Below are 25,631 nucleotides of genomic sequence, written 5' to 3'. Positions count from 1 at the left end.
TAAGGGGGCTGGGCCCTTACACCCATGACCAATCTGTGTGCCCTCCGGGGGTCATGTCCTTGGATCACACCACTGTCTTCATTCCCAGGGCAGTGACTGGAGGGGTCTCAGCTTGGAGTGGTCAGCCACCAGCGCTCCGCAGGCAGGCACGGAGGGCTGGAGGGAAGGACGGGGCCGTGCCCATATGATCACGTGCAGGTATTTCTAGAAACCCCTTAAAAGCCCATCAGAAGCGGTACTCGCCATCCTACTGTGTTAACGGAAAATCGACTTTAATTAGCTTTTTTTTTTTTACTCACACGTAGAAAATCATCTATCTGCTAGAAATATTTTCGGCTCCTCTGCAGTAAGAGCGGTCTTACGAGTTGCTCCCTAGCAGGAGGTAATTAATGGCTTTTCCAGTTGGAAAACCTAGCCGTTTGGACGTCTTACTAATTTTGCAAAACCTACCGTGAACGTTTTATAAAAGGTGAGATAAATCGCTCTCTGGTACCGGAAGGCGTATAGGCAACCGTCCTATAAGGTTAAGGTTTGGCTTTAAGGTTAGTAGTGTAAAGAATGAGGAATACCCAGATTAGGTGCACCTGCTTGGTTCCTGGTGTCACTAGAAGGTCAGCACGCCTCACACTCAGGACATGTTACTAGGAGTGAGTGGGCGCCAGGAGGCGTGGGGACTCAGGTTTCTTCTTCCTGAGACTGAAATTCTGCATGCGAATTGCAAATATCTGGGCCTTCTCTCCTGTTTCCTTAGCATTTAATTTAACCAGGGAAAAGTTTGCTTATTTCAGCTTTGTCATAATGCCCACAAATGCAGCGGTTGTTGCCTACCTGGGGCATCTAAACCGCGTGGCAGAAATTCCCTTGCAATCCGTGTGTCCACTCAGACCTCAGTAAGAAAATCAGTTGTAAGCCATCTCGGAAAAATGGCTGTGAATTTAACCTCCTCCCAGTTTTGTTGTCTCTTGTAATGTCTTACTCCTGCCTTTTCCTAAATTGTCCTTATTTCAACGTCTTCCTTTTCAGGGATCCTGCCGCTTCATTTTAGGCATTAACCTGTTTTCAGGAATCCTAACAGTTCTGTTTACAATTTTAAGTCTGGTAGAACGTGGGATTCTGACCGGTCTGAGCAACAACGTTCCCCGGCCTCTTGGCCGTGCCGGGAGCCGCTGGCAGGAGGCTCTGTGTCCTTGGCTGTGAGGGCAGGCGTGTTTGTGGTGGGGCGTGCTGCCAGGGTCACTGTGTCGGAGACACTTCACTGCAGCCCTTGTGTCGTGGGCATCAGTAATGTGTCCTAACTGTTGATCGCACCGGCCATACAAGTTAAAGTCCTTGCTAACCTAGCCACGTTATGGAAGCTGTGACCCAAGGCCCCCGACCTGAGTCCTGAAGGACAGTGTGGAGCCTACTCTGTGCTCAGAGCCTGGGATGGCAGTGTCCTGGCGGTAGAGCGGAGTAGGGCGGAGGGCCTGTCCCTCTGACTGGTCTGGGGGCCGCGCAGCGGGCATTGGTGGCCTGGACCACCATGGGCATCCGATAGGCTCTGACCCCCGGCTCATGGGGGCACGAAAGAAGGAAAGAGCTGGGGCAGGTGAGGTGTCACAGAGACCCCACGCCTGGACCCGTGCTCTCCTAGCCCCACAGTTTTCCTTACTCTGCGAGGCGGGAGGGCGGGGGTCAGGTGTTACTGCCTGCGAGTGGGACAGGCTGTGTCCGCCTGGTTTGTGGCCAGGACCAGGGAGACCTCAGGCACTATCTCCGGTTTGGGATTGTGGTGATGTAGAGGATAAGGTTTTTGGGTGGCAGTAGCCGGATTAGCTTCTCTTTCAGGGCAGGTTGGGGCTGACTTCTCGTAACACGGTAGTTCGCCACCCAGATACCTATTTGATCGTGGGAATGTCCTTTTTCTCCTGAAAGTTTTGCGGCCCCTTTGAATTCCCGCAGGTCAAGTGGGGTTCCCCAGCCCCCGGTTGAGTCTGTCCCTCTTTCCAAAACCTCTGGAGCATTGCACGGCCAGAATTCACGCTTTACAGCCGTGAGATACGCTCCGAGAAGTGAACGGCTGCGTCCAGATTGCATCCTGCTGCCATAAGGCTAGCATAGCTCAAAACCCACATTTGGAAACGGTTTTTGTTTTATTGTCGGTGCCTTAACCGCATTCTTTCTGCACGAGGCTTTGTGGGCCCTGCTTTTCCTGCAACATCTCACTCCCAGTGATGGTGTCTAAACTCGTCCCTGAGCTGTCAGGGTTTGGGAGTGAAAACTAGGATGAGACCCGACTGAACTAGGGAGGTGGCAGGTGTGGTGTTCTGCCAGAAGTGTCGGGGGAACGTGCTTCTTTGGGGACCTCCGTGCTGAGACAGGCACCGTTTTGAGCTTGGAGACAGACCTGTCACCTGTGTATGTTGAATTGCTTGTGTTCTGTCTCAGGTTAGCAAGAGGTGGGACATAGGGCTATCCGGCCTGGGGAGCCAAAGCCACCCCCAGAAGACGTTTGCTGCTGGAACTGTTACCACCCTGGTTTTGTAACAGTGGACCAGGAATCAGGTGGAATCAGGGCCCAGGCTTTTAGTTTAGTTCTTGTTTATGAGTCAACTATCTGAAGCAGCATCAGCAGTAAAATGCGTGTCCTTCTGAAGGAAACAGAGAACTTAGAAAGGCCCAGAGCTGCACAGAGGACCCCCGCTCCCCCCCTTCCTGCCTGGCTCTCCTGTCCTCCTTGAGGCTGTTGATGGGCATCTGTTTTCATGTTTGAAGAGAGAAAGGAGACTTCTTCCTCTGTGTTCTCTTTCCCCGGTCCTCATACCCTCTACTTTTCTTATCCTCAGACACATCTTCCAAGCTGTTCTTTGCACACCAGGCACAACAGTGGTGTTCTCAGGGTTTTGGAACAAGGTGCACTGTGGTACACTTAGGAACCCTGTTGGGGACAGTGTAGGGAAGGGGAGTCATGATCCTCTGAAAAGTTAAAAACCTGGCACATTCCCTGGAGTTCATCTGGGCAGGCACCATTTTGCTTTGGGGGCCCTTTAGGAGAGAAGAAAGGGTCCCACCAATCGTGAAAAGCGCCGCGAAGGGTTTTGGGTCCCATCAGGGCTCAGGGGAAGGTACTTGGGTTGCGTTGCAGGCCGAGTCTGGTGGTGGGATGGGGGTGTCTTGGTGGCCCCCCTGGCCACCCTGCTTTGGGAGGGGCTTATGAAGGGGCAGCACCTTGGCAGGGAACGGGGGTGTGGGACACTGTCTTGTTTGTGAATCGTTGAGGCCACTGAAGAAAGCAACCTGAACTTCCGGGGAACCTTAATACAAACCTGGCATCCCAGTGGTTTACGCTTTATCCCATTTACTGTAGAGATTCGGAGATTTTCAAATAAGAAATTAAATCCTGCTATGGCAAACGGTGCCCGTGAGCTTCTGTTAAGTCCTCCATTTGCGAGACATCAGCGTATTATGTATTAGCCAGTTTGCGGCGTGGCTCTTTCCTGCTGCACTGAAATGGAGTTCTTTATTTTATTAAGGACGTGCATGTCCTTCCTCAGCACAGAAATGATGCCACAGTGGGAGCCACGGCCTCCGCCCGCGCTCCTGTCCCGTGTGGATGTGCATGCTGTTTCCCATTGTTCCGGTTTATATTTTGGGATTACGAATGCTTTAAAGTAAAAATAAATGCTCCTTCACTTTTCTGTTGCTCAAAAGAATTTTTTTTTTAAATGAAATCCTTGTGAAATATAAGGTTTTTAAATAAGCATCTCAGTCCCTGAGGTAATGCGTTATTTGTAAAATTTCACCCGCAGTTTCCCAGGTTCCTTTTTTTTTTTTTTTTAACCCTTTGTGTATCATTTCACAAGTTTTGCTGGGAACCTGTATGTGTGGTCACTGGAGCCAGATGGGATCGCAGGGGGAAGGAGAGACCATCAAGTCGTTCTAATTGTGGCCACATGCGGTGCTTCTGGTTGATCATTTGGAAGAAGAAATGAGAGTCCATAGCTCCGCTGGGGATTGAGCCCACCAGCCAAATGATGGCGAGTTTAATGTAGGGAAATGAGGTTTCTTCTCTGTTGTCCAATGAAGGTCACTGGCGAGCCTTTAGCTGCAGGCTCTGAGCCCCGAGGAAGAGCTCAGGGCCAGGAGAGGAGCTGGAGCCTAAGTGGGAGCTGAGCTCCTCTCTTTGGTTCTTGGGTAGGCCCTAGGCCGGTTCTCATGGGCTGGGGGGCGGGGCTCGGGGGGCGGGGCTCATGGGGCGGGGCTTAGGGGCGGGACTTTATCTCCGCTCAAGTCCCTTGGAAGAGCTCTTTCTTCGGCTTATTAGTGCTCCTGCCCTGTTGCTCTGAATGTAGGTATTTTCTGGATTTTAGAATTTGGCAGCATTTCCCCTATATGTCAGTAATTATGCCACACGGATATGATTTTTGCCTGTGCATTCGTGGTCTATAGGCTGAGCCACGTGAAGTTGTCATTTGTCAACCCCTTTCAACCCCAGTTACACCTGGTTCAGTGTCATGGCAATTGGGCTGGGGTCAAAAACTAACCGACAGTACCTTTTAGCTGGTTTTACTCGCGTTAGACTTTCAGGTTGCTTTGTGCTGTGAGAGCTTGGCCAGTGCTTTTTGAGCCACGCGTGATTTCGGGCTCCCCCACGGCTCACTGTCACCTGTGGCCCCAACACAGCTAGCGTGCATCCACCCCCAGTGGCTGCGGCACTCCCGGAAATGGGGCACCTGAAGCCTTGTCCTTCACCCCACGCCCAGAGGCAGCAGGAGGGCTTCCCCTGTGGGTAGTCAGACCCTGTGCTGGACACAGGCCACATCACCTCTTAGGTCATTGTGGAATTCACAGGGGGGAAATGCCTGCATTTCACCAGTGAGGAAACTGAGGGTCCGACTCAGAAGGTCACCTAGTTTGAGGACACTGCCAAGCGGGACTCCTGTCTCTGAGGCTCTGGCACGGAGTTCCCTCTGCCCTGGGCCCCTGGACGTCGGGATGACAGCCAGATGGGAGAAGCCGGGCTCCCCACCCCCGCCACAGTCTGAATTCCCAACGTTGCAATTTTACGTTTGCGACAACTGCCGAGCAGATTCTGAAAAGCTGAAGAAGTGGGGTAGCGGAGCAGGGAAGTCCTGCGGGGAGCTTGTTGGAAACGCAGATTCCGAAGTTCTTTGTCCTTTTGTTGAAGTGTATCGTTGCCACACGATGTCACACTAATGTCAGATGTACAGCCCCGTGATTCGGCAGGCCTGTGCGTTACTGGCTGCTCTCCGGGCTAAGTGTGGTCCCCGTCTGTCCCCTTACGTGTCACTACAGTGTTATTGACTTACTCCCGTGCTGTACGTCTCAACCCCACCTCCCCGTGACTTGTTTATTTTGTAACTGGAAGTCTGTACCTCTTTGTCCCCTTTGCCTGTCTCACCCACCCCCCACCGCCATCCCCTCTGGCAACCAGCAGCTTGTTCTCTGTACTGGTAGTGATTCTTGTTTCTGTCTTTTTGTTTTCTTTTTTTTTTTTCATTCCACGTACGAGTGACATTGTATGGTATTTGTCTTTCGCGGACTGATGTAGCATCAAACTTCCAGGTCTGTCTGTGTTGCTGCAAGTGGCCATGTCTCGTCCACGCTCACGGTGGCGCAATATTCCCCTGTGTATACATAGCGCATCTTCATTCACTCATTCGCCTGTCTGCGGACACTCAGGTTGCATCTACGTCTCGGCTGTTGTAAATAATGCTGCAGTAAACACCGGGGTGCAGATACCCTTCTGAATTAGCGTTTGCATTTCCTTTGGGGGGAAATACCCAGTAGTGGAATTACCGGCTCACCTGGTATTTACGTTTTTAATTTTTTGAGGAACCTCCACACTGTTTTCCACGGTGGCTACACCGGCTTCCCACCGACGGCGCACATCCCGCCAACCCGTATTTCCTGTCAAGACCCTGAAGTTCTGAGCTGGAGTCTGAGGCAGAGCGGGTGGGGGGTAGACTTTGAGGAACACCGAAGGTAAAGAGGGAGGGAGTTAAGGTCTGCCACCGCTGATCTGACCCTTGCACGGAGCAGCCGGGAGGAGGGAGAACCTACTCTCGGCCTCCTGTGCTGTTTCATGAGCCTGGATCATCGCAGGTGCTCAGGAGATGGTCATCAGTATCACATGTTCAGTCGTAAAACACGAGCGAAATGCTGTATTTTGTTTTCTCTGTGTGCTTCGTTCAGTATGGATGTACAGGGTTGATGGACAGTGGGAAAGTCACGTGTACTCCGGGCAATGTTCTTCTAAGTTTCTGGTTTTTTTTTTTTTCATGTTTGTTTATTTTTGAGAGAGATAGACAGAACATGAGCAGGTGAGGGACAGAGAGAGGGAGACACAGAATCCAAAGCAGGCTCCAGGCTCCGATCTGTCAGCACAGAGCCCGACGCAGGGCTGGAACTCTCGAACTGTGAGATCATGACCTGAGCCAAAGTCGGATGCTTAACCAACTGAGCCACCCAGGTGTCCCAGTTTTTTTGTTTGTTTGTTTGTTTGCTTTTTTTTTAAATGAGTGAAATCATTTGTCTCAAACCAAATTAGTTGTGATGGAAAAATTGCATTGTTTGCCTGTATCACAAAGAAATGTAATTGCATTTTGTAAAGAAGACGTGCGTTTACTCATTTCTGCGCTCCTCAGAAGTCTTTCCCAACGGTGTCACGGGCAAGACAGAATATTCTGTGTCAGTGGGAGAGGTGGAGGCAGGAAGTCCAGCAGAAACTAAAGCGTGTCCCTTTTTTATTTTGGCTTTAGTCCCCCCCCCGCCGATATGCTAATAAGATTGTTCTTTATTATTTTAAATGAAATTTACTGTTACTCCAGTAGATTGGTGTGTTTATTCCTACAGAGTGCTCGTTTTCAGCATGCAGGAAGTCACGTTACAGCTTGATGTTTTTCTGATGTCCAAGTGTAACTGCTTGGTCCAGGCTCGGCAAAAATAGGACAAACGAAGGGGTAATTTCACTGGTAGATTTTACCCCCAGCATTCCTGGTTATTGCCGGAACCGAAAGGTTAATGTGGTCTGTGGCCATCTTCACTCATGCCCCGCATTTAAATTAACTCGGAGGTGTTGGAGGAAAGTGCTGATGGACAAGGTGCAATATCTTAGCCAGTTTGCAAAATTCTATCCGTTTCAGGACCTGAATTTTTGCCTTTAAACGTCAAGAGCGTGGAAGAGTCTGGAAGGGTCGGTGCCGCAGTGGTACCAAATACAATGGGGGGAACACGGGTTTTCTGAAGTCTAATACGGAATTATCATGCTTCCGTCTGCTTGCTGGGTCCTTTCTTCACGTGCGTTCCTACCATTAGGAGTTAGATGATCAATCTGGGAGCCCTGATGGGCAGCAGGGAGCTGATGAAGCCGTTGGGACGCAGGCACGTGACCCCACAGCTCCACCCGTGCCCCATTGTGCGTGCTCTTTGGTGCACAGGGGGGTTTCCAAAAAGGAATGTTTCTGGCTTTCAAGTTGGAACATATATTTTTGGTGTAGTATAATGAGGGCCTTAAAATTCCCAGTTAAATTGGTGGTTCTGCATATGAATATTTTTGAGGGCAGACCTAAAGCCGTGTTCCTCGGTTACTGTTAGTAGCAAGCAGAGAATAAAGGGAGTTTAGTAGTCAGGACGAATTTCAAGAAAATCTGGGCAAGGGGGACCTCACCATTCTTCCTGGAGTAAAAATATAAATGAACGACCAGGTGGTTTCTTCCTGTGGCTCCCTGTTCCAGATGCTCTTAGGGCCGTCCCCTTACCTGTCAGCGTCTGTGGATGCTTGCATTCCTCGGGATCCAGAGTCTTGTCTAGGAGTGTGACTGGACAGGGGAGGTTCTGGAAAGACAGGCTGTCTGCCCCTTGGCTTTTCTCTAGTGCTTTTCTTAGAAAAGCAGCTTGGGAGAGGGGGTGCGCCTGGTGGCTCAGTCGGTTGGGTGACCGACTTCAGCTCAGGTCATGATCTCACGGTTCATGAGTTCGAGCCCCGCGCCGGGCTCTGTGCTGACAGCTCGGAGCCTGGAGTCTGCTTCGGATTCTGTGTCTCCTCCTCTCTCTGCCCCTCCCCCACTTGTGCTCTGTCCCTCAAAAATAAATAAATGTAAAAAAAATTTTTTTTTCAATATATGAAATTTATTGTCAAATTAGTTTCCATACAACACCCAGTGCTCATCCCAAAAGGTGCCCTCCTCAATGCCCATCACCCACCCTCCCCTCCCTCCCACCCCCCATCAACCCTCAGTTTTTCTCAGTTTTTAAGAGTCTCTTATGCTAAAGAAAAGCAGCTTGGACTCTGGGGAGAGGAGCTTTTCTCTGAGATCAGCTGCGCGTCTTCCGTAGCGGGGTCTCTTAAGGAACAAGGCAGGACTTTGGGATGTCTGGGGGCACGCGCGGAAGATGCTTTCCTGAGACCCACCGAGGGTCCCGGTCTGTGTGTGTGTCCTCTGCAGAGGGTCCAGTCTGTGTGTTTCAGAGCCTAGCAGGACGCAGGCGGTTGTGTCGTGCAGGGGTGTGGCGAGGGGCGTGGAGGCAGGCGGGTACTGGAGCCAGCAGAGCAGGGCAGCTCCCACCTGGAGGCTCCTTTCTCTGGCACGTGGAGGCAGGCTTCTGTTTGCATTTCCAAGTTGTCCGAGCTGTTCTTGGACTCGTGGGAAGGCCCTCGTCTTGCTCGCGGCCTGCAGATCGGACCCGGTCAGCCGGCCCTGCACCTCGGGAGGAGAAAGCCAGATGGACACCGGTGCGGGGACGCCTTGGACCTCTGCGCCCCTTCCTGAGAGGGGGGAGACCTGCCTGGAGGGCAGGGGGCAGGGCCTTTCCCCTCTGTGTTTGTGTGACCGCGTTCCTCCGCACCACCGGCAGCATGGGCTCAGTGCTAGGAAGTCCCGAGTCACGCTCACCCCTCAGAGGGAAGGAAAGGAGCTTAGGGGGTGCTGAGCAGGGCTGGCGGCGGCCCGGTGGCCCCTGTGCAGGTGCCGAGCGGTCCTTCTCCGTGTGGCACCTGCTGGAAGCAGAAGGTGAATGTACCTATTATTAGCAGGAGTGCGGGCAGCCTTTCTGCTCTGACCCCGAAGCCGCCCTCCATCGGTGTCTCGTCCACGTCCGTGCCACGTGTGTGAGTGCCTGTCCCCTCGGGCGTGCGGGGGACCCGGACGGGAATAAAGCACTGTAGTATAAATACCCTCCTGTCTCAGGCCGCCTCGCCCAACGTGGAATGACAGTCCCGGCTCAGATCTTGCATATTTAAAAAGATGATTAAAATGAAGGAAAGTCGACTGTAAAAAATACACGTAAGCCAAAGCCACAAAACAACCCGCTTAAAGATACCCTGAAATTGACCAGGTACTTTGAATCGCACCTTTCTCGTGAGCGCGAATTCTCCGAACCTCCGGGACCTCACCTTCGGCAGTGCTGCTGGGGCGGCCTCTCCGCTCGGCATCGTGGTGATGACCCTGACCCGGTGTATTCCTGTGGTTACCAAGCATCCTCACAGTCTGAGGTGTATCAGACTTGCTATGTCTTAACACGAAGTTAAGTTGGGAAGGAACGCTGCTGGCACGCACCTGTGGTTGTTTAGAACTTTCTGGAACACCAAAACAGTAATCCGCCATGGGTATGGCCTGGGGATCTGTGCCACTTTGACAGCGGGCATTTGGGGTGTTTTCCTTCAGTTTCACATATTTTGGTTCTCAACTCAGAATTTCTGTTTAATTGAAAACATTGTTTCCCCCTGATGTTGAGAAACTGGTTGTCTGCCTCTTCGTGTAACTACCGACCCCACCCCTGTGACTCTGCATTAACCATCCCCCTCTAGGGCTGTGTCCTCGTATGTCTGCCTTCAGAATTCTGTCCCAGAGAAGCTAACAGTGTTTTACTCCAAATAAAAGTTCCTTATTACTTCATGGTCCCTAATCTTGGAGTTCTTTGAGACTTTTCTTTTTAATATTATGACTTAAGTTTAAGTCCCGTAATTTGAAGTGGTGCCTTGTTAATGGGAAGAAATGCTTTCATGTCTTCTTTTCCTTCAGTTCTTCGACTGTGTTGGGATCCCCCACGGCACCAAACAGCTGGGGCCTTTCTGCCCCATAGAGACGGTGGCTGAGGGAGCCCCAGTGTTGCCCACAGGCTGAGAGCCGTCCATCGGGGGTGACCGCTGTGCTTTATTTTAAATTCAAATTGCGTAGCATTTAAGCCGGCGTGTGAGAATGCATTTTCTTAGTCCTGTCTATCCAAGAGGGGGGAATTGAGTGGGGCACAGAGTGGTCTCTTCTGAAAATGAGATGCAGCTTAAATGACTTTTGATTCTAGTGGTTTGAAAACACTCTCTCTCTCTCTCTCTCTCTCTCTCTCTCTCTCTCTCTTGCCCCCAGTGCATGTTCATTCTTCTAGTGTCACTGCCCTGGGAACTTGAAATCGGGCAGCCGGCCTGGTCTTGGCCCGCTCACCATGAGACGGACCAGCTCCCCCAGGCAGGGGCCACAGCCTCCAGCCCTCAGAAAGGTCTCGACGGAGGAGAAGGATAAAGGCTTCTCCTGGGATGTCCATCTTTGAAATCTTTGGTTATTTTTCATTTAGCCTTGCCTGAGGCAGCATTCTGTTCTGACCAGCGATCAGGGTTTTTTGTTTTTTGTTTTTTTTGGGTTTGTTTTTAAGTTTGTTTCTTTTGAGAGGGAGAGAGAATGAGCCAGGGAGAGGCAGAGAGGGAGGGAGAGGGAGAATCCCAAGTAGCTTCCACACTGCCAGCACAGAGCCCAGTTTGGGGCTTGAACTCACGAACCGTGCAATCAGGACCTGAGCCGAAATCAAGAGTTGGACGCTTAACCAGCCGAGCCACCCAGGCACCCCCGTCTAATGCCTGTTTAATATTTGTTGTGATGATGAACACAGTCTTAGGTAGTGGCTGATTTAGAATCAGCAGTTTGTTCGTGAATCACGCTCCTTTCAATTCTCATTTGAGAATTGTGTATACAAGCCTGTGTATGTATTTTCCACGTGTAGTATCCCCTTACGCTGGGAACGGTTGCATTTCTGCGTGTTGACGCTTCGTTTTCCCAGCCACTTAGTATTCTGTTATGTGGATATATCTAAATCTACCTAAGCCAGCTTTGGGTTTGTTACAAGTGACAGGGACAGAGGGACTCGCTGGGACGCTCTTTGAGTGTGCGGTTCATGTTGGGAGCGTCACTGTCATTGACTCCCCTGGATCATTGAGGTCACCCTGTAGATCTGTAAGGCCACATCCCCATTTTTTTCAAAAAGAGCAGTCGGTGACAGAAAAGACGTGTTCTGCAACTTGATAAGTAATGCTGTTCGCTCGTGAGGGTGTTAGTTACCATTTGCCCAGTGCCTACCCGGGGTCATCTCCGTGCTGGCTCCATCATTGTTTATCTGTTTGCAGGCTGTGTTTTCTCTGGGGGCTGCTGGGCTCACCAAAGAGTGGGTGTTCAGGTGCACCCCCAATATTTAGCCCCCAGTGTGCTGGCCCCATTGGGGGAGGGGTCAGAAGCAGCTCTCGGTCTTCGTTCTCACGAACGTCTTTCCTTCTGAGTTCCTGCCGATGTACTTCTGTCCATCGCTCTGCCTGCCGGCCAGGCACTCGGGTCCCCAGGGGTCCAGTGTCTCCAGTGTTGAACACCGGTCACTTCCAGCTTCCAGCTGAGGATTCGAGGCACATGCATCAGCCTCGCATCCCCATCTGCTTGTGGCCGCCCGTCTTCTCCACTGACCCGTCCTTTCCTGAGCACAGGGTCCTTTGTGATGGGTCGTCCCACCTCCTAAGCGTCTTTGCAGGGCCAGCGGAGGCTGGTTTCTTGGGCGGCCACCCGCCTCGTTTTCGTGTCACTGTGGATCGGGTTCACCTTGCTCCCTTCAGACACATTTCTCGACCTTCTCTGTGATACCCCCCAGCAGCACTGCACGCTTATGCCCTCTGCTTCTATCCCGGCACCCGTGTTTATTTGAAACTGGTGGCATTGCTTGACTTTTAGGTATTTTGTGAATCGCGTTACTATTTCTTGGACGTAACGGAGTGATGAACGTTTCTGAGTTTGCGGAAAATACATAGAAAGTGAGAGGTGTTTGCCCTCAGCTGGTCGTAGTGGGAACGGCTGTCACCTCCTTGTGACTCACTCTGTCTGTTGACGAGGGCATAGTGTGCGTGGTGGTGTGGGGTCTTGTCCACAAGAGATGGTGAGCGGGAGGCGTGGGGAATCCGGTCCTTTGTGTCCTCTGTTGTGGGTGGGCGCACCTGACCTGCACCCGTGATGGCCGCCCCGGTGTTCTGGCCAGGGTGGGACTGGCTCTGTGGAGTCCCCACGGTGGCTGGGGACCCCTCGTCTCTTGGACGTATCGTACAGTTTTGACTGGATCTCCGCTGTGTCCTGTGTTTGGGAGGACCAAAACCCCAGCACGGTCTTCCGAACTGTCAATGGCTGTTGTATTGTGCACATGGGGATTTTCCAAGCCCAGTCATTCTCTGCATGACTTTGTTGGTGGGCTTTCAGACAAGACTACCTTAGTGAAAAACAGACCAGAAGTTCACTGACAGCTATAGGGGCAGTTCTGGGAAAGCCTGGGACCTCCTCAGTCTTCCTGATGACAAATGAGCAGGATCAGAGGGTCTCAGCTCACCCCCGGACAGTGTGGTCCTGTGGGGCTCGGGCAACAGGGACATTCGAGGTGGGGAGGGACCAAGTTCTAGAAGCTCCTTGGGTTTGGATGGAGCGTGCGTTATGGTTTAGGAGACGCAGACTTGGGAGCAGGAACGGGGCGGGAGTAGCATGAGAACCTGGTCTGCACCATCCTCGGTGGTGTTCTGGATGGGGAAATGGCACGTTGGGGGCATTTTGACTCCGCGCTGAAGTGAGCGGTGGCACCTGACTTTGCTTTACCTCCTGTTTTACAGATGCCTTTGTGAATAGCCAGGAATGGACATTGAGTCGATCTGTCCCGGAGCTCAAAGTGGTGAGTGGTCCTTCCGGCCTCAGTGGCTGTCCTTCCTTCCTCACCTCCTCACCCCGCAGGAGAGCGGGGCTCTGTAAGAGGCAGGACGTGATGTGCGAGCACACTCGGCCTGCATCCCGAGGGGGCCTGCTCGTCCCCAGAGCCCAGATTGGGGGGGGGGGGCACGCTTCTGGGTATGTCCCTGGGAAGGGCCAGGTGTAGCTGACCGTTGGGGACCGGAGCCCTGAGTGTGCCTGGGATGGCCACACCCATCCGTCCATCATTCTGTCTGTCCTGCCCTTGTGCACACGCGTGTGAGAGAGCGTGTCACACACGCATGCACAAGTAGGGCTTTATTTGTCCTCTGCCGGGATGTCATGGGCGGTTTCTGTGATGAGCCGTCAAGCTTCAGAATTCATCGCTTAAACCACGCGACTGGTCGTTCACCGTGTTACAGAGGAATGACATAAGATCAAAAGAAGAGTTTGTGTATTAAGAACTTTATTCTTTCAGTGAGATTATTTAAAGCTTCAAATTGCCTTCTGTAAAAAGTGACTTGGTTCTTTGCAACCACACCTTGCAGCACCTGTAGTCTATACATTCCCCGTGTTAGGATGGAGGGAAGGGACCAGTATAACTTTTAAATAATCATGTTCTTTGTCACGTAAGCAGCATTTGGGAGAAGTATCTGTGTGTGTGTGTGTGTGTGTGTGTGTGTGTGTGTGTGTACACGTATGTGTGTGTGTGTGTGTTCGTGTGTTTATATGTCCGTGCAAGTATACATACCTGTATACACATGTATATACCTTTGTGTATGTGCACGTATTTTTGTGTGTGTGCATGTGTGTATGTCTGTATACACAGATGTGTGTGTATTTGCCTGGGGTATTTATATGCGTGTGTGTGTGTGTGTAGACACGTATATGCATATGCGTGCGTAGGTGTGTGCTGTGCGTGTGTCTGTATGTTTATATGCAGACACGTGTAGTTGTGTGGTATACGTATATGTTTGCACCTGGGTGTGGCGTGGGCGTCCACTTCGAGCCACTCCAGCGTTGGGCCCTGATGATAGCACGCGGGCAGGCAGGCCCTTCTCGTTCACTCCCAGCAGTGACGGGTGGCTTGGGCACAGGCCCGCTCGGTTCTCCCTGCCCCTCGCGCTCAGCCTTTCCCTTCCTGTGCCCTCTGTCCCGAGTTCTGTGTTGCTTTTAGCAGCTCCAGCCTGTGTGCCAGCAACCCCCCCGGAGGCCCTTGGACGCCTTCTCCCCCTGGGCCCCAACCTCAGTGGTGCTTTGTGGGTGACCCAGGGCAGGGGCACAACCCTTCGGGTGTCTCACTCCTGAGATGAAGAGACGGAGCCAACAAGGAACATTCTGGACCTGGAACAGAGGATAGGTAACTTTTGTCACCAGGAAAAACACGTTTTTAAACCGAAGAAACAAAGGATGACGCGGGAAGGCATGCTGAGATCTGTCCGCACGGTCTCCGTGCCCTCCTGTCCCCTCCTACGTGCCTGTCCCTGCTGCCACCGCTGGGTGTCCCGGTCGGGGGACATCTTGTCCCTGCCGGAGCTCTGACCTTTCTCTGCAGCACCTGCCAGCGGGTTTCCTTCCTGGTGGGAGACGTAAGATCTGTCGGTCCCACCCCCTTCCCAAAGCCGGGCTTCTGCCTTGAAACGGCCACCTCTTTCTGCTTCGCGTTTTGTAACCACGGTACCTGGCACAGGAGTGGGCCCACCGGGCGCCTTCAGGAGACGCCCGCCGAATGAAGTTTGTCGGCGGCACTGTTGCTGGGAGGTTTGGGGGAAGATGGAGCAGTTGCAGATACGCCCCCACTCCCGTGAAACCGCCAAGAGCGCCTGCATGGTCCACGATCAGAGCGCCGGGACGGAGCGATGCTGGGGTGACGGTGACGCGGGCCGCGCCGGGAGGCGCTTGCTCTGCGCAGGGCATGTTGTGAGGGCGTCACACGAGCATCTCGCGCTCACCCGCCTGCTGCCCACGACTCGGGTACCGTTGTTACCCCTGTTTCAAGATGAGGAAACGCCCTCCGAATCCTGAGAGTCTCCCCACGAGCCGCACACAGTCAGCAGGTGGCGGACCTGGGATTTGAACGCGGTTTGCGCTTCTGCACCAGCGGGAACCTCCTCCGTCTTGCTGCCCAGGCTGCTGGCCCCACGTGGCCACTGGGCGCTTGCAGGGTGGCCCGTGCGACTGACGAGCTGAGTTCAAACTTTTCGTTGACGTTCAGTCAAGTTAAATCGAAGGAGCCGAATGAGGCCGGCGGCTCCCCTTGTGACGGTGTTACAGTCTGACTGTGATCCTTGAGTATCGAGCTGTCTGATTTGGGGAGTTTGGGGGGGGTTCTGCCGGAGCCCCCATGTTCGTGCCGGCCTGTAATTGAGAATGGTCACTCCTAAAAGCTGGTTTTCTGCTGGTGTTTCAGAAGCATGTAATTTCCTGGAGTGAATGTCTAGAGGTGTAGGAAGGGTTATGTTCGGAGGCAGCATGGATCCGTGCTCCTGAAGGGTGAGTGTTTCGAGGCTTGCTAGAATGTGCCAGAGGTTGACTACATCCCGTGGATGAGGAACCAGGACTCTGCCTTCATGCGGAGGAAGTTCTCTTTGTCCTGCCCTGTGTGTGGATGGCCAGACCCCGGTGGGACAGCCCCGCTCCGGTCAGGGAGCCCTCCCGCCGAGCAAGGGCAGCTGCCTGTCCTCAGCAGGTCCCTTCTGTGCCGAGGAGTTCTCCGCGTCTCCAGAAAGTGCTCCTTTGTTCAGAGGCAGCCCCCCGTGCATCCACAGGGCCGCCGTTGTTCTACGCCCTCGCACGACATCCCCCGAGACAGGTGGCCCCTTAGGTCAGCGCCTCCGGGATCCCTGACTTCTGTGTCACAGACGCAGCAATTAAATGACATAATCGCAAGCCTCAAGTGGACTCTTTATGTGATATTTTGCAATAAATCTTCTGGAATCTGTCAGAGAAGAGAATCTCAGTGTTTGCTTTCTTTTCAAGCGTGGTGGTACCATGCCTCATGTTTTCTCAAGTTGTGTTCTGCTTGGGTAATCAATGATCAGTTGCTCTTGGATCCGAACGCGGGTCACCGTCCTCGGGCGGCAGGCAGTGGGTGCTCCCTGCTCACATCTGGGCAGAAACAGGAAATACGCCCTCGACGTCTCGCCCGCAGAGGGAGTGTTAGGCACTTGCCACACCCTCCTGTGGGCTTTCTTTGGATTCCCAGCTGGGATTTTTATTGACGGCCTTGATTTTCTTTTCAACAAACTGCACTAAGTTTAGCAGGTAAGTGGTGAGGTTTAGGATGACAGAAAAATCAGTCTGAACAGAGACGGTGCTCTTTCCCTCTTGTCACTGGAGAACATGGAGCAGTGGCCCTGACAGTCGGGGCTCCTCCCCAGGGTGCAGGGCCCGTGGCACCGTGACGGCGTCTGTCTGCCGTCGTGTCATTTTCCGGACGCCCCACCTGTGCTCCTGAGCGGCTCCGTATGAAGCCCGTAGGCGAGGGTGAGCTCTCCTCCTTTTATCCAGAAGCGGTCGTGGAACCCGGAGGAGCTTCACCGCCTAAAAAGCATTTCGTCCCTTTCTATTTCCTCCTCACAGCCGGCTCTTTGTTTCTGCCAGCGGTTCCAATTAACACAAGGCCCATGGGGTGCCAGTCTCCGGGGCGGCCTTCCCCCCGCCACCCCCAAGACTCATTGACTTTTCTCCTGAAGGGGAAGCTCATTCTCTGCAGAGCACTGTTGTGTGAGGAGGAAGGAATGTGCCACACGTAGGAAGTGCAGACCGAGCAGTGTTTGATTTTGAGCATTTTCCTCCTCGGGAAAGAGAAAGTCTAATCTTAATTAAAAATTTAATTTTGCGGCACGCTGGTTTGGGTTTTCTCAGCATGAGCTGACAAACAGCAGGTGCCCTTGAGCAAAAGAATAATTAATAGGTAGAGATCCTCGGCTTATAGAGGCCCCAGGTAAAAAGAAGACAGGAGTCCCGTCGGAAAGGGAAACATCTCTATTTCAGGTCTGCCCACGTCACATGGCTTTGTGCCCCGGTAACAAAGCATCTCTGTTTGTCCTGGTGCTGGAGCCGCTCACTCGTTTGCTCATTTACGCAGCGGGTGCCGTTGGGAGACTCCCGGGCCGGGTGTAGCACTGGGACCCAGGGGACAGAGACCCAGACCCTGCCCTTCGGAAATTGTCAGCATCTCCGACAGACCCGCATAGTGATGCTGGTAACACAGAGGTCATGAGACGGCGTTGTGAGGAGGGCACTAAGGGGGCTTTGAGGAGAGGTTCCCGGTTGAGGCTGTGCTTTAGGAAGGCTTCTCGGAGGAGGTGACCTCTGAGCCGCTTGCTGAGCAGTGAGCAGGAGTAGTATTTCAGGAAGTGATTGATGAGGAAAGGTCCAGGTGTCTGGAGACAGATAGCAAGTCCTGTCAGGGCGAGGCAGTTTCCAGGAGTCTCTCTGCTATTTCTGGGGTGAAGGGGGGAGCCTGTAGACAGACCAGCTAGCATCTGCCCCGTGACCCAGTATGACTGGGAAAGTGCTTAGGAGCACCAGGACTCCACGGGAATCTGGGATGGTTTCCACGTTTCCGGTTTGAGAAGCCTGGTGAGGTGTGGCCATAGAGGGTGACGAGCAAACCGGGGCGAGAACGCGCGATCTGGACGTGCTGGGGTTCGAGCACCAGCTTGGGTGGCGTGGGGTGCATGCGGACGACTGGTGGGGGGGCTGGAGAACGAGATTTGGGAACAGCAGGTTGGTCCGGGAGGGCGGGACGTGGCCAGGCACACCGGGGCCCGAGAGTCGAGACTCTGGAAGAAACCAGGAGACCTGGAGAGTGCTCACGTGGGCTTAGCAGGAATTCCAGGAGGATGCTCAGGCAGGAAGTTTGGAGAAAGCGCGTCTGGTCTGTGGCTTCCGGTGATGGGCTGGGTCAGGAGCAAGAGGGAGGCTAGCGCTTTTAGGAATGAGGTCATCTCTGACCTCAGGGCCAGCGTCCCTGTGGCTCTTGGATCAGCACTTGACATTGTGAGGGTCAAGGGCGGGACCAGGAGGGTGGGAGTGAGCTGTGAGCCTGGCCCTGGTGGGAAAGGGGAGGCAGGCTCGTAGGAGGCCACCTGTGTCCAGAGGCAGGGCTCTGGTTTTGTGTTTCTGAAAGAATTGATTTGGGCGTGCTTAAACGCAGAGGGGAGAGATCTGGTGGGGAAGGTACAGTACAGGAGGGGGGTCGCTGATGGGCTGCTTGCAGAGAAGGCAGAGGGCGTGAGGTCCCCAGCACAGGCGAAGGGAAGCCTTCCCAAGGGGCCGGCTGCCCTCAAGTCCATGTCTTGTCTGGCAAGCCTGCTGCCTTGCCAGAACAGTGGCCCTCCTGACTCTCGATGGGCATTTTCAACCCATTCTGGACCCCTCTGCTGCCTTGACCGTGGGCCGAGCCCCTGCAGCCCCTCCCCCACACCGTCCTCTCTTGCTGTTTCTCAGCTGGCCTGGCTCCAGAACCACCCCCCGAGTCCGGTGGGGTGTACCAGAATACCCTTCTCACTCCCATTTTGCCCTGTCCCGGACCGCGCCCCGTTCGACACAGCAAACCCTGCCCGGGACGGTGAGGGTGCGCAGTCCACGTCGATGGGCCGACTCAGCCTTCGCTCTCCCAATAGACCCGCGGCACACGGTGTCGGAAGAAGGCCGCTGTCTGTGGGTTCACACGGCGTTGACGCCCTCTGAGCCGGCAAGGCTGATGAGAGCAGGAGGTGCAAACGGAGGGCACGGGAATCTCTTCCGCTTGCGGAGGAGAATTTAATGAGCTGGGTTCGGGCCCTCCAGCCGCTGCTTGCCTGTGGTCACGCTCAGACTTAACGTTTTCCCCTCCCCCTGTTTGCAGATCGACGAGCAGAGTGATGTAATGATACTGAACGGTCGTCCGATTCTTTGTTTCAGGGAATCGTGGGTAACCTGGCCAGCGGAAAGTCGGCCCTGGTGCACCGGTATCTGACCGGCACATACGTCCAGGAGGAGTCTCCCGAAGGTACGCTGGGTGGCAGGCCACGTCAAGCTCAGGAGCGTTTAGCTTACGAAAGTTTTCTGTAGCGTATTCTAAACCGTTACTATGATGCATCACGCTTTTTGAGAGAGAATAAAATACCAGGCAGCGAAAGTCCTTAGGTATGTTGTTTCTTTTGTAGTATTTTTAGCTAACTGATGATATTCTCTTTGGCATTTGGAGCCGTAGAGTAGAGCCTTGAAATGCTGTTGAATTTATTTCTTATCTAGCAGTCCTGGTGTTTCAAATGTTAATCCAGGGTCAGTCACCCCTTTAAACGTGACTCGGACGTTTGCCTGTTCCGGATACTAAGTTTGTGCATAATCTGCACGTACTGTTACCCAGTGGTAGATAGGAGCCTCTCAGGTTACCACCACCGTATGTTTGAGTATGTTTCCCCCATATATTGTATTCTGAACATTTAAGAATCATTTTGCATGAGAGTAAGAGATTTCTTTTGCCATTAGGCTTCTGCTTCAGTTAACATGTTCACATTTTATTTTTTGCTCTAAGTAGAGTTAAGGCAGTGACAGGAAGCCACGTAATCCCTGTGTTCTTTAATCCACGTAGAGTTCACAGGAAGTGTTCTGAGTTATATTTTCTCTCCGTGTAACCTTTTAAAATCCAACTCTGAGACACTGAATTTCTGGTTCCTTCTTTTTCTTACTGGCTGTTCCATTCTTTGCAGATATGGACGCAGGTAACTATACATTTTCTTCATGGCAGAACTTGTCTTGTTGGAAGAGAGAGGAGAGACACAACTTCGCACTGTAGTGTTCCCTTGCCTCCTCGTTCTGTGTATCATCCGATTTTGTTTCATTTCATCCTTTTATTTCAGTTAAACATTTCACCCTGTTTTGTCCCTTAGATGTCTTCTTAGCAGTAGTCCTGAGTAGCTTCCCATGTTTCCTGTAACACCTGTTCTAGCATTTAACTCTTGTCCTGGATCCCGTGTAACCATTCAGAAGAGTCTGGAAGGCTGGCATTCTGGGGCCCTTCAGGGCTCTGCCGTCACTGTGCAGAATTTTGCAACCCTGTCATCACGGCCTCGTGGTGGTCACCTCAGGGAAAGGCCCGCTTTTCCGTTACCCGTGTGTTGAGGGGGGTCTAGGGAGATGGGTTGTGGAGGCTCCTGGGCGGGGATCGAAGGGAAGCAGGGTGTCTATCCGATGGAAAACGTATATACCTGCTAGAAGATGGCATGGTTTGGAGACGGGGCCGGGGGGGGGCGGGGGGGGCGGTGCAGGGAGGAGAGAAGGTTCCAGGTCTTTCTGACGTCTTTCCTGGGACCTGTGCCTGAGTCGTGCTGGTGTTGGATTTGTTCCTTGGTATCCGAGCGTGGAATGTGGCCATGGTCGTTTTGATTCCACCTGGAGAGTCCGAGCATTTTTCTCGGGCTTTCTACTCACTCGTCGGGGTTAGGCGTTGTATAGCTCGGTGACTCCAGATGCCGAGGGACTGGCTGACCTGACCTCAGGTGATCCCCTCCTCCAGTAAATCCGCTCGCGGTCTCCTCAGATGCTCTGATCTCCACCAGGGGCCGCCGGTGACGTGGTGTGGGCCCCTGGTTTTGCTGCCAGTGCTCTGGCGTTGGGACACCAGTCCCCGAGCTGTGGATGCCGTTCTCGTCCCCACGCGGTGCTGTTTTGTCATTATTGTAGCGTCTGCTCTTTCCCACTGGCTATTTCCGGTCTGTTCCATCCCATTTGGGCCTGTGGTTTCCTTGCCGGGGGCCCTTATGTTTTGATGAGCATGGAGGCATTTTTCTTGAACGTTCATACTTCAGAAGTAAAATTTGTACCCAGTGGGGTGACTTAAACCGTGGTCTCTAATGAACCCACTTCCTTGACACCTTTTACTCTACTAAAATTTCATGGCATCGCATACAGTTATAAAAGTACGTTATTTTAAAGGAGAGCGTGTGACTACACCAAAGGCCGTCCCTGTCCTCGTCGGCAAAGTCTCATCCCCCCTCCCCTCCTCCAGTGGCGCCTTGTGCCCAGGGCCCCCCGGACCAGGGGAAGGACTGTCAGTGGTCTTTTCTCAAGGGCTCAGCCCACCTGTCTTCTCATGTGACCCCAGGTCATGGGTGGGGCTGCCAGGTGGGCCCCAGTGGACCTGTGTCAGGGTCTCTGGCTGCAGAAAGAACTGGGGCAGGTGCCCCCCTGTGCCTGGGAACCCCATAAGCCCCAGTGAATCTTTGTTTCCCAGGAGCTGTCTGCATGTGCCTTCGTGGAACCAGGCATGTGGCCATGTCCTTGCCTGTCATGCAGGGGGACCAGGGAGCCACCCCCCACTCCCTGTCCACTTGCCTGGGCCTCTCATGCAGGGGCACCAGGGAGCCGCCCCCCACTTCCTGTCCACTTGCCTGGGCGAGTTTCAGAGCCGCAGGAGAATCCGGTTGTTTCTGAAAGGACACGAACAAGGAAAGCCTGGGTCTCTCGCCGTCTGGCCACACTGAAGTTCTTTCTCCCCACCAGGGAGTCTGTACCTGGAAAGTAATTAGAGTTCTTGTCGGATGTGTTAACATCGACCGAGTGCCTGTGCCCGCCTCCTTGAGAAGCTTTACACTCAGAACGTTCTGGAGTCGGGACATACCAGAGTCGTTGCCCAGGTTTACGGAGCACGTCCGAGCAACGGGAATCCCATCCCACGAGTGTGGACGGCAGGTGAAGCCGATTAGAGCTCAGCCCCACCTGCCACAGCTCACAGAGGCCAGAGGTCAGGTTCGAGGGCAGCTAGCTGCTGCCGGGCATCTCCATCGCCACGCTGGGGGTGGTGCCCTTCAGGTGAGCTGCAAGGCCTGTCCACTGCTTCTGGCTTGTCCTCCTTTTCATCTCGCAGCTGCCGGGGGACCAGCTGCCTCTGGCCGCACGCGGGCAGTGACTTCAGGCACGAGGATTGTTGCTACCGGGACTGTGAGGTCTGCTTGCGCACCTGGCGCCCTCCTGGAGCTCTCCTGTTCCCACCTGGTTGTCCCTTGATTTAATTAGCGTGCAGTGTCCTTTAGCGTCACTCTGACCTGTCACAGGATCTGTAGGTTGCCGGCTGTGTGAGGTGGCGAAGGCCTGCTGTTTTCAGACGAGCGTGCTCTCCGTAGAAAACTCTGGCGTGGGATGACCCCAGACGTTTGCCGGAACGTACTTTGCATCAGACGGGTCGTAGCTGGGTTTCCGAGGATAACGGCTGTTGTGTTTTAGTCGTGTGATTCCTTCTCGCTGGTATTTTATCCTCGTAGTAGAGAGAGTTGAGCAACACGATTTCGGTAATTTTAAAGATGCAGTTTAAATGAGGGACGGATTTAAATATTTTGTGTATTTTTTTTTTAATTAGTAAATTAGCAATGCAAAAGTGGGCACCTCAGCAGGGAGCCAGTGATTCCATCAGAGGAATCCAAGGAGTAAAATTTTGTGCAGGCGGATATCCGTTCAGCCGTGCATGTGCATGTGTGTGCGTGTGTGTGTCTGAGTCCTAAGGTCGCCCTGACAAATTACTACAAACCAAGTGGCTTAAATCAGCAGAACTTCACTGTCACGGCTGTGCAGACCAGAAGCCTGAGATGAAGGTGTTGATGAGGTTGGTTCTTTCTGGAAGGCTCTGAGCGGGAGTCTCTTCTGTGCCTGGCTGCTGACAACCTTCGGCTCCTTGGCTCATAGACCCATCACTGCAATCTCTGTCTCTTTCATGCGACGACATTCTTCCGGTGCCCTTGTCTCCGTGTCCAGATTTCCCTCTTCTCGTGGGAATGGCAGTCACTGGGTGTAGGGTCCCCCCTCATCCCCCCGTTCTCTAGTCTGACCTCATTTTCATCACATCTGCCAAGACCCTCTTTCCAGATGAGGCCACGTCACAGGTGTCGGGGGCCAGGACTCGAATATCTCTCTTGGGGGCTGGACTCCAACCCACGAATGACCCTCCGTGTTTTGCGCACACGGTGTGTAAGCAGAAGCTGCAGTCAGCGCCGTGAAGTTGCCCTGTTCCCTCCCGGGGCAGGAGGAGCGAGGGGCGACCCCCGCTCTTCCCGGAGCCTCATGGACACGAGATGAGCGTGTGTGTGTGTGACCTTCACACCTCTGATGGGAATTTCACGGCTGCCGTTCCCCTGCAGTAGAGACAAGATGAAAATGACCCCTTTGCTCTCAGCGCCCTGTTAATGGCTGCGAATTAGAATTGCGAATGATGTTTTGGGCACGGAATTGGAGTCTCCACCTCGTGTAGGTGCTTAATATTCACGGTGCATCCCTCCTTCCCCACCGCAGACCTCCGTGACCACCATTCGGCGTTTAACTCTCTCCCCTCAAAACTGAGAAAAGGAAAACAGGAGAGGAAACCAGGCTCTCCAGGGTTAGTGGGAATTTGATGGACACTGTGGACCTGCCCCGAGCCGCTTGACCCCGGGCGGGCTGGAAGATTGTGGGTTGTGGCGTCCCGGAGACACTTGGAGCTTTGGAACGGAGTCGTTCCCCTGAGACCCTGTCTCCGTGACATCCCTGCGTTCTTCTCCCTCATGCCGTGGGCCCTGCCGAGCTGTGCGGATGGCTCGTGCCGAAGCATCTGGAGCCCGGGGACCTCACACCCAGAGCTGCCTTTGTGTTCCTGGGGTAGGGGACGGGCCCAGAGCTAAGATGAGACTCAGCTGTCTGGTGGATTGAGTGGGAGATTATAAGGTTGGTGGAGACAGGCTTAAGAATGTCCGTGGACCCTCCTTCCTGGGATAATAAGATTAACTGCTCTTCGCTAATTTTTCAAGAAAGTACCAGAACTGAACAGGGCAGAGGGTGCCAGGGTGTCCGTCCCTAGTTGTGGGTGTCACGTGCAGCTGGACAGTTCTCTGGTCACTGCCCCCTGCAGCAAGGGCTTGCTGGTGGTAAGGTCCCCGCGAGCTGGCCGTCCCTCCCCTGTTCCTGCCCGCGGGACTCTGCCCGCGTGGGTCTCTGGGCAGCAGATAGGTTCTCAGGAGCACATGTATCCGAAATAGTTTTTTAATGAATGTTTACTTAGTTGCTTAGAAACAAACCATGTGGTAAACACTTAGCCATATTTTCTGGGACAGATGAAATGCGTTTAGGCCGTCTGCCCCCAAAATCCTTTCCAAATCAAATAAACGTGAAAAAAAAAATTTTTTTTTTTGTCCGCTACCACTGCTCAACAGATGTTAGGGCTTATTTCTAAACACGTCCTTTTGTGCTGTTTAACGTTCCAGTGAAAAAATCTGTAAACTCTAATAAAAGTTGAGTTGTTTTGAAGCCCAGCCATTTAAATGTTTTCAACATAATTTTACCATGTTACTCGTAACCAAGTGATTATGTGTACATGATAATTTCTTAACGAGGATTATCTGTAAACCTTAAGATGACGAGCAGCCTGCCAGCAGGTTGGTTTAACACATTGAGCAGAAGTCCGGTTTTTCACATTCCCTAACTATTTCAAAGCAGCCTCTGACCGTGGAAGTTTCACTGAGCTCTCCTTCCTTCCGTCCATAGAACAGTCCGTTAACTCTGTCCTCTCCCAGCTAGGCTATAGGGAGGCTTAGGTGATGTTGTCCAGAGTAGGTGAAGGCTACTAAAATTCTTAGTAGAGCCACCAAGAAAGAATAAAAGAGAGGCATATTCTCTATGGAAAAGAAAGCTGTAAACTAAGAATAAGGAGGGCGGTGCCTGGGGGGCTCAGTCGGTTGAACGTCCTGCTTCGGCTCAGGGCGTGATCTCGCGGTTCGTGGGTTCGAGCCCCGTGTCGGGCTCTGTGCTGATGGCTCGGAAACAAGAAACTGCAGGGCTACTGAGAGTCGCTACCTTCTAGATGGAGAGCAGAAGAGCCTCCTGGGTAAACAGCTGTACTTCACGGCAGCGACCGCTGCGTGGCCGGGTGAGTCTCTGAGCACCCAGAAGCGGGTGTGCCGGCTTGTGCCACGGGACTCGGAGCCCCCATGCGGTCCAGCGCATGCTGTCCGCACAGCCTCTGCCTTCCTGAGACCCCTCTTGACGTCACACATTGTTGTCACCACACCGTTTCCTTACTAGGAAAGAGGAGAGGAGGACTCGTTTCACTGTTGCAATTACAGACGATTTTTTCCCACAGAGAGGTGAGCACCAAAGGTGTTTTTTTAGGGCTTTAAACGCGTGACCTTTGCACTGCAAAGGAGAAAACAGTCACTGGGTCTCAAAGCTGAACCCCCCTCCCGGCCACTTAGGTGCCCTCGACCTTTGCCACATCTGTCCCCGTCTTGGGCCCAGATGCTCGTCATCTTGGCAATTGACGCCCATCCCAGGGAATCCGAATGGCAGTGGGACCGTCTGCCACTGGCCCGGGCGGCGCCTGCCCTGGTCTGGCAGCCACGGGGTCCGTGTGTGTGTTGCATTAGCCTAGACCCTCGAGCGGAAGGGATGGACTAGATGAGCAAGTTCAGTGCGCCTAAGTAGAGCAGAGACTGATTTACTTGAGGACCGGGAGCAGCGGAGGGCGTGGGTTTAGCTCTGGAAAGTCCCTGCTGATCCACGTAAGCTCGTGAGGAACCGCCTCTCCCACTTCTTGCCCCCGTGGGCTTCGTGCTCAGCTAGGTCTCCCCCCTTGGTGGCAGGCAGTTCGTGGGTGGCCTCGTGACCCCGTGATCCTTAGTGTTCACAGCAGATGGGGGAGGGTTGATT

At 53.2% G+C, this 25,631-nt stretch overlaps 1 protein-coding gene across 17 annotated transcripts in view; it reads left to right on the top strand.

Moving 5' to 3' along the window:
- AGAP1 (ArfGAP with GTPase domain, ankyrin repeat and PH domain 1) overlaps positions 1 to 25,631 on the top strand; it is a 548,021-nt gene that overhangs the window by 170,410 nt on the left and 351,980 nt on the right. For 12 of the 17 annotated variants that reach the window (XR_005783188.1, XM_040450592.1, XM_040450586.1 and 9 more), the window contains exons 2-3: positions 12,899 to 12,957; positions 18,885 to 18,972. Coding sequence is in view for 16 of the 17 variants with exons in the window: in XM_040450592.1 (XP_040306526.1) it covers positions 12,899 to 12,957; positions 18,885 to 18,972 (147 nt within the window). In the remaining variant the exon portion in view is untranslated. Of the gene's footprint in view, positions 1 to 12,898; positions 12,958 to 18,884; positions 18,973 to 19,675; positions 19,688 to 25,631 lie in introns of all 17 variants that reach the window. The other 5 variants (XM_040450593.1, XM_040450589.1, XM_040450591.1 and 2 more) reach the window with 2 other exon arrangements.

Source organism: Herpailurus yagouaroundi, unplaced genomic scaffold (genome assembly GCF_014898765.1).
Source record: "Herpailurus yagouaroundi ecotype Mexico unplaced genomic scaffold, PumYag 202, whole genome shotgun sequence".
Classification (NCBI taxonomy): domain Eukaryota; kingdom Metazoa; phylum Chordata; class Mammalia; order Carnivora; family Felidae; genus Herpailurus; species Herpailurus yagouaroundi.
This window is presented reverse-complemented; position numbering and strand designations above follow the sequence as displayed.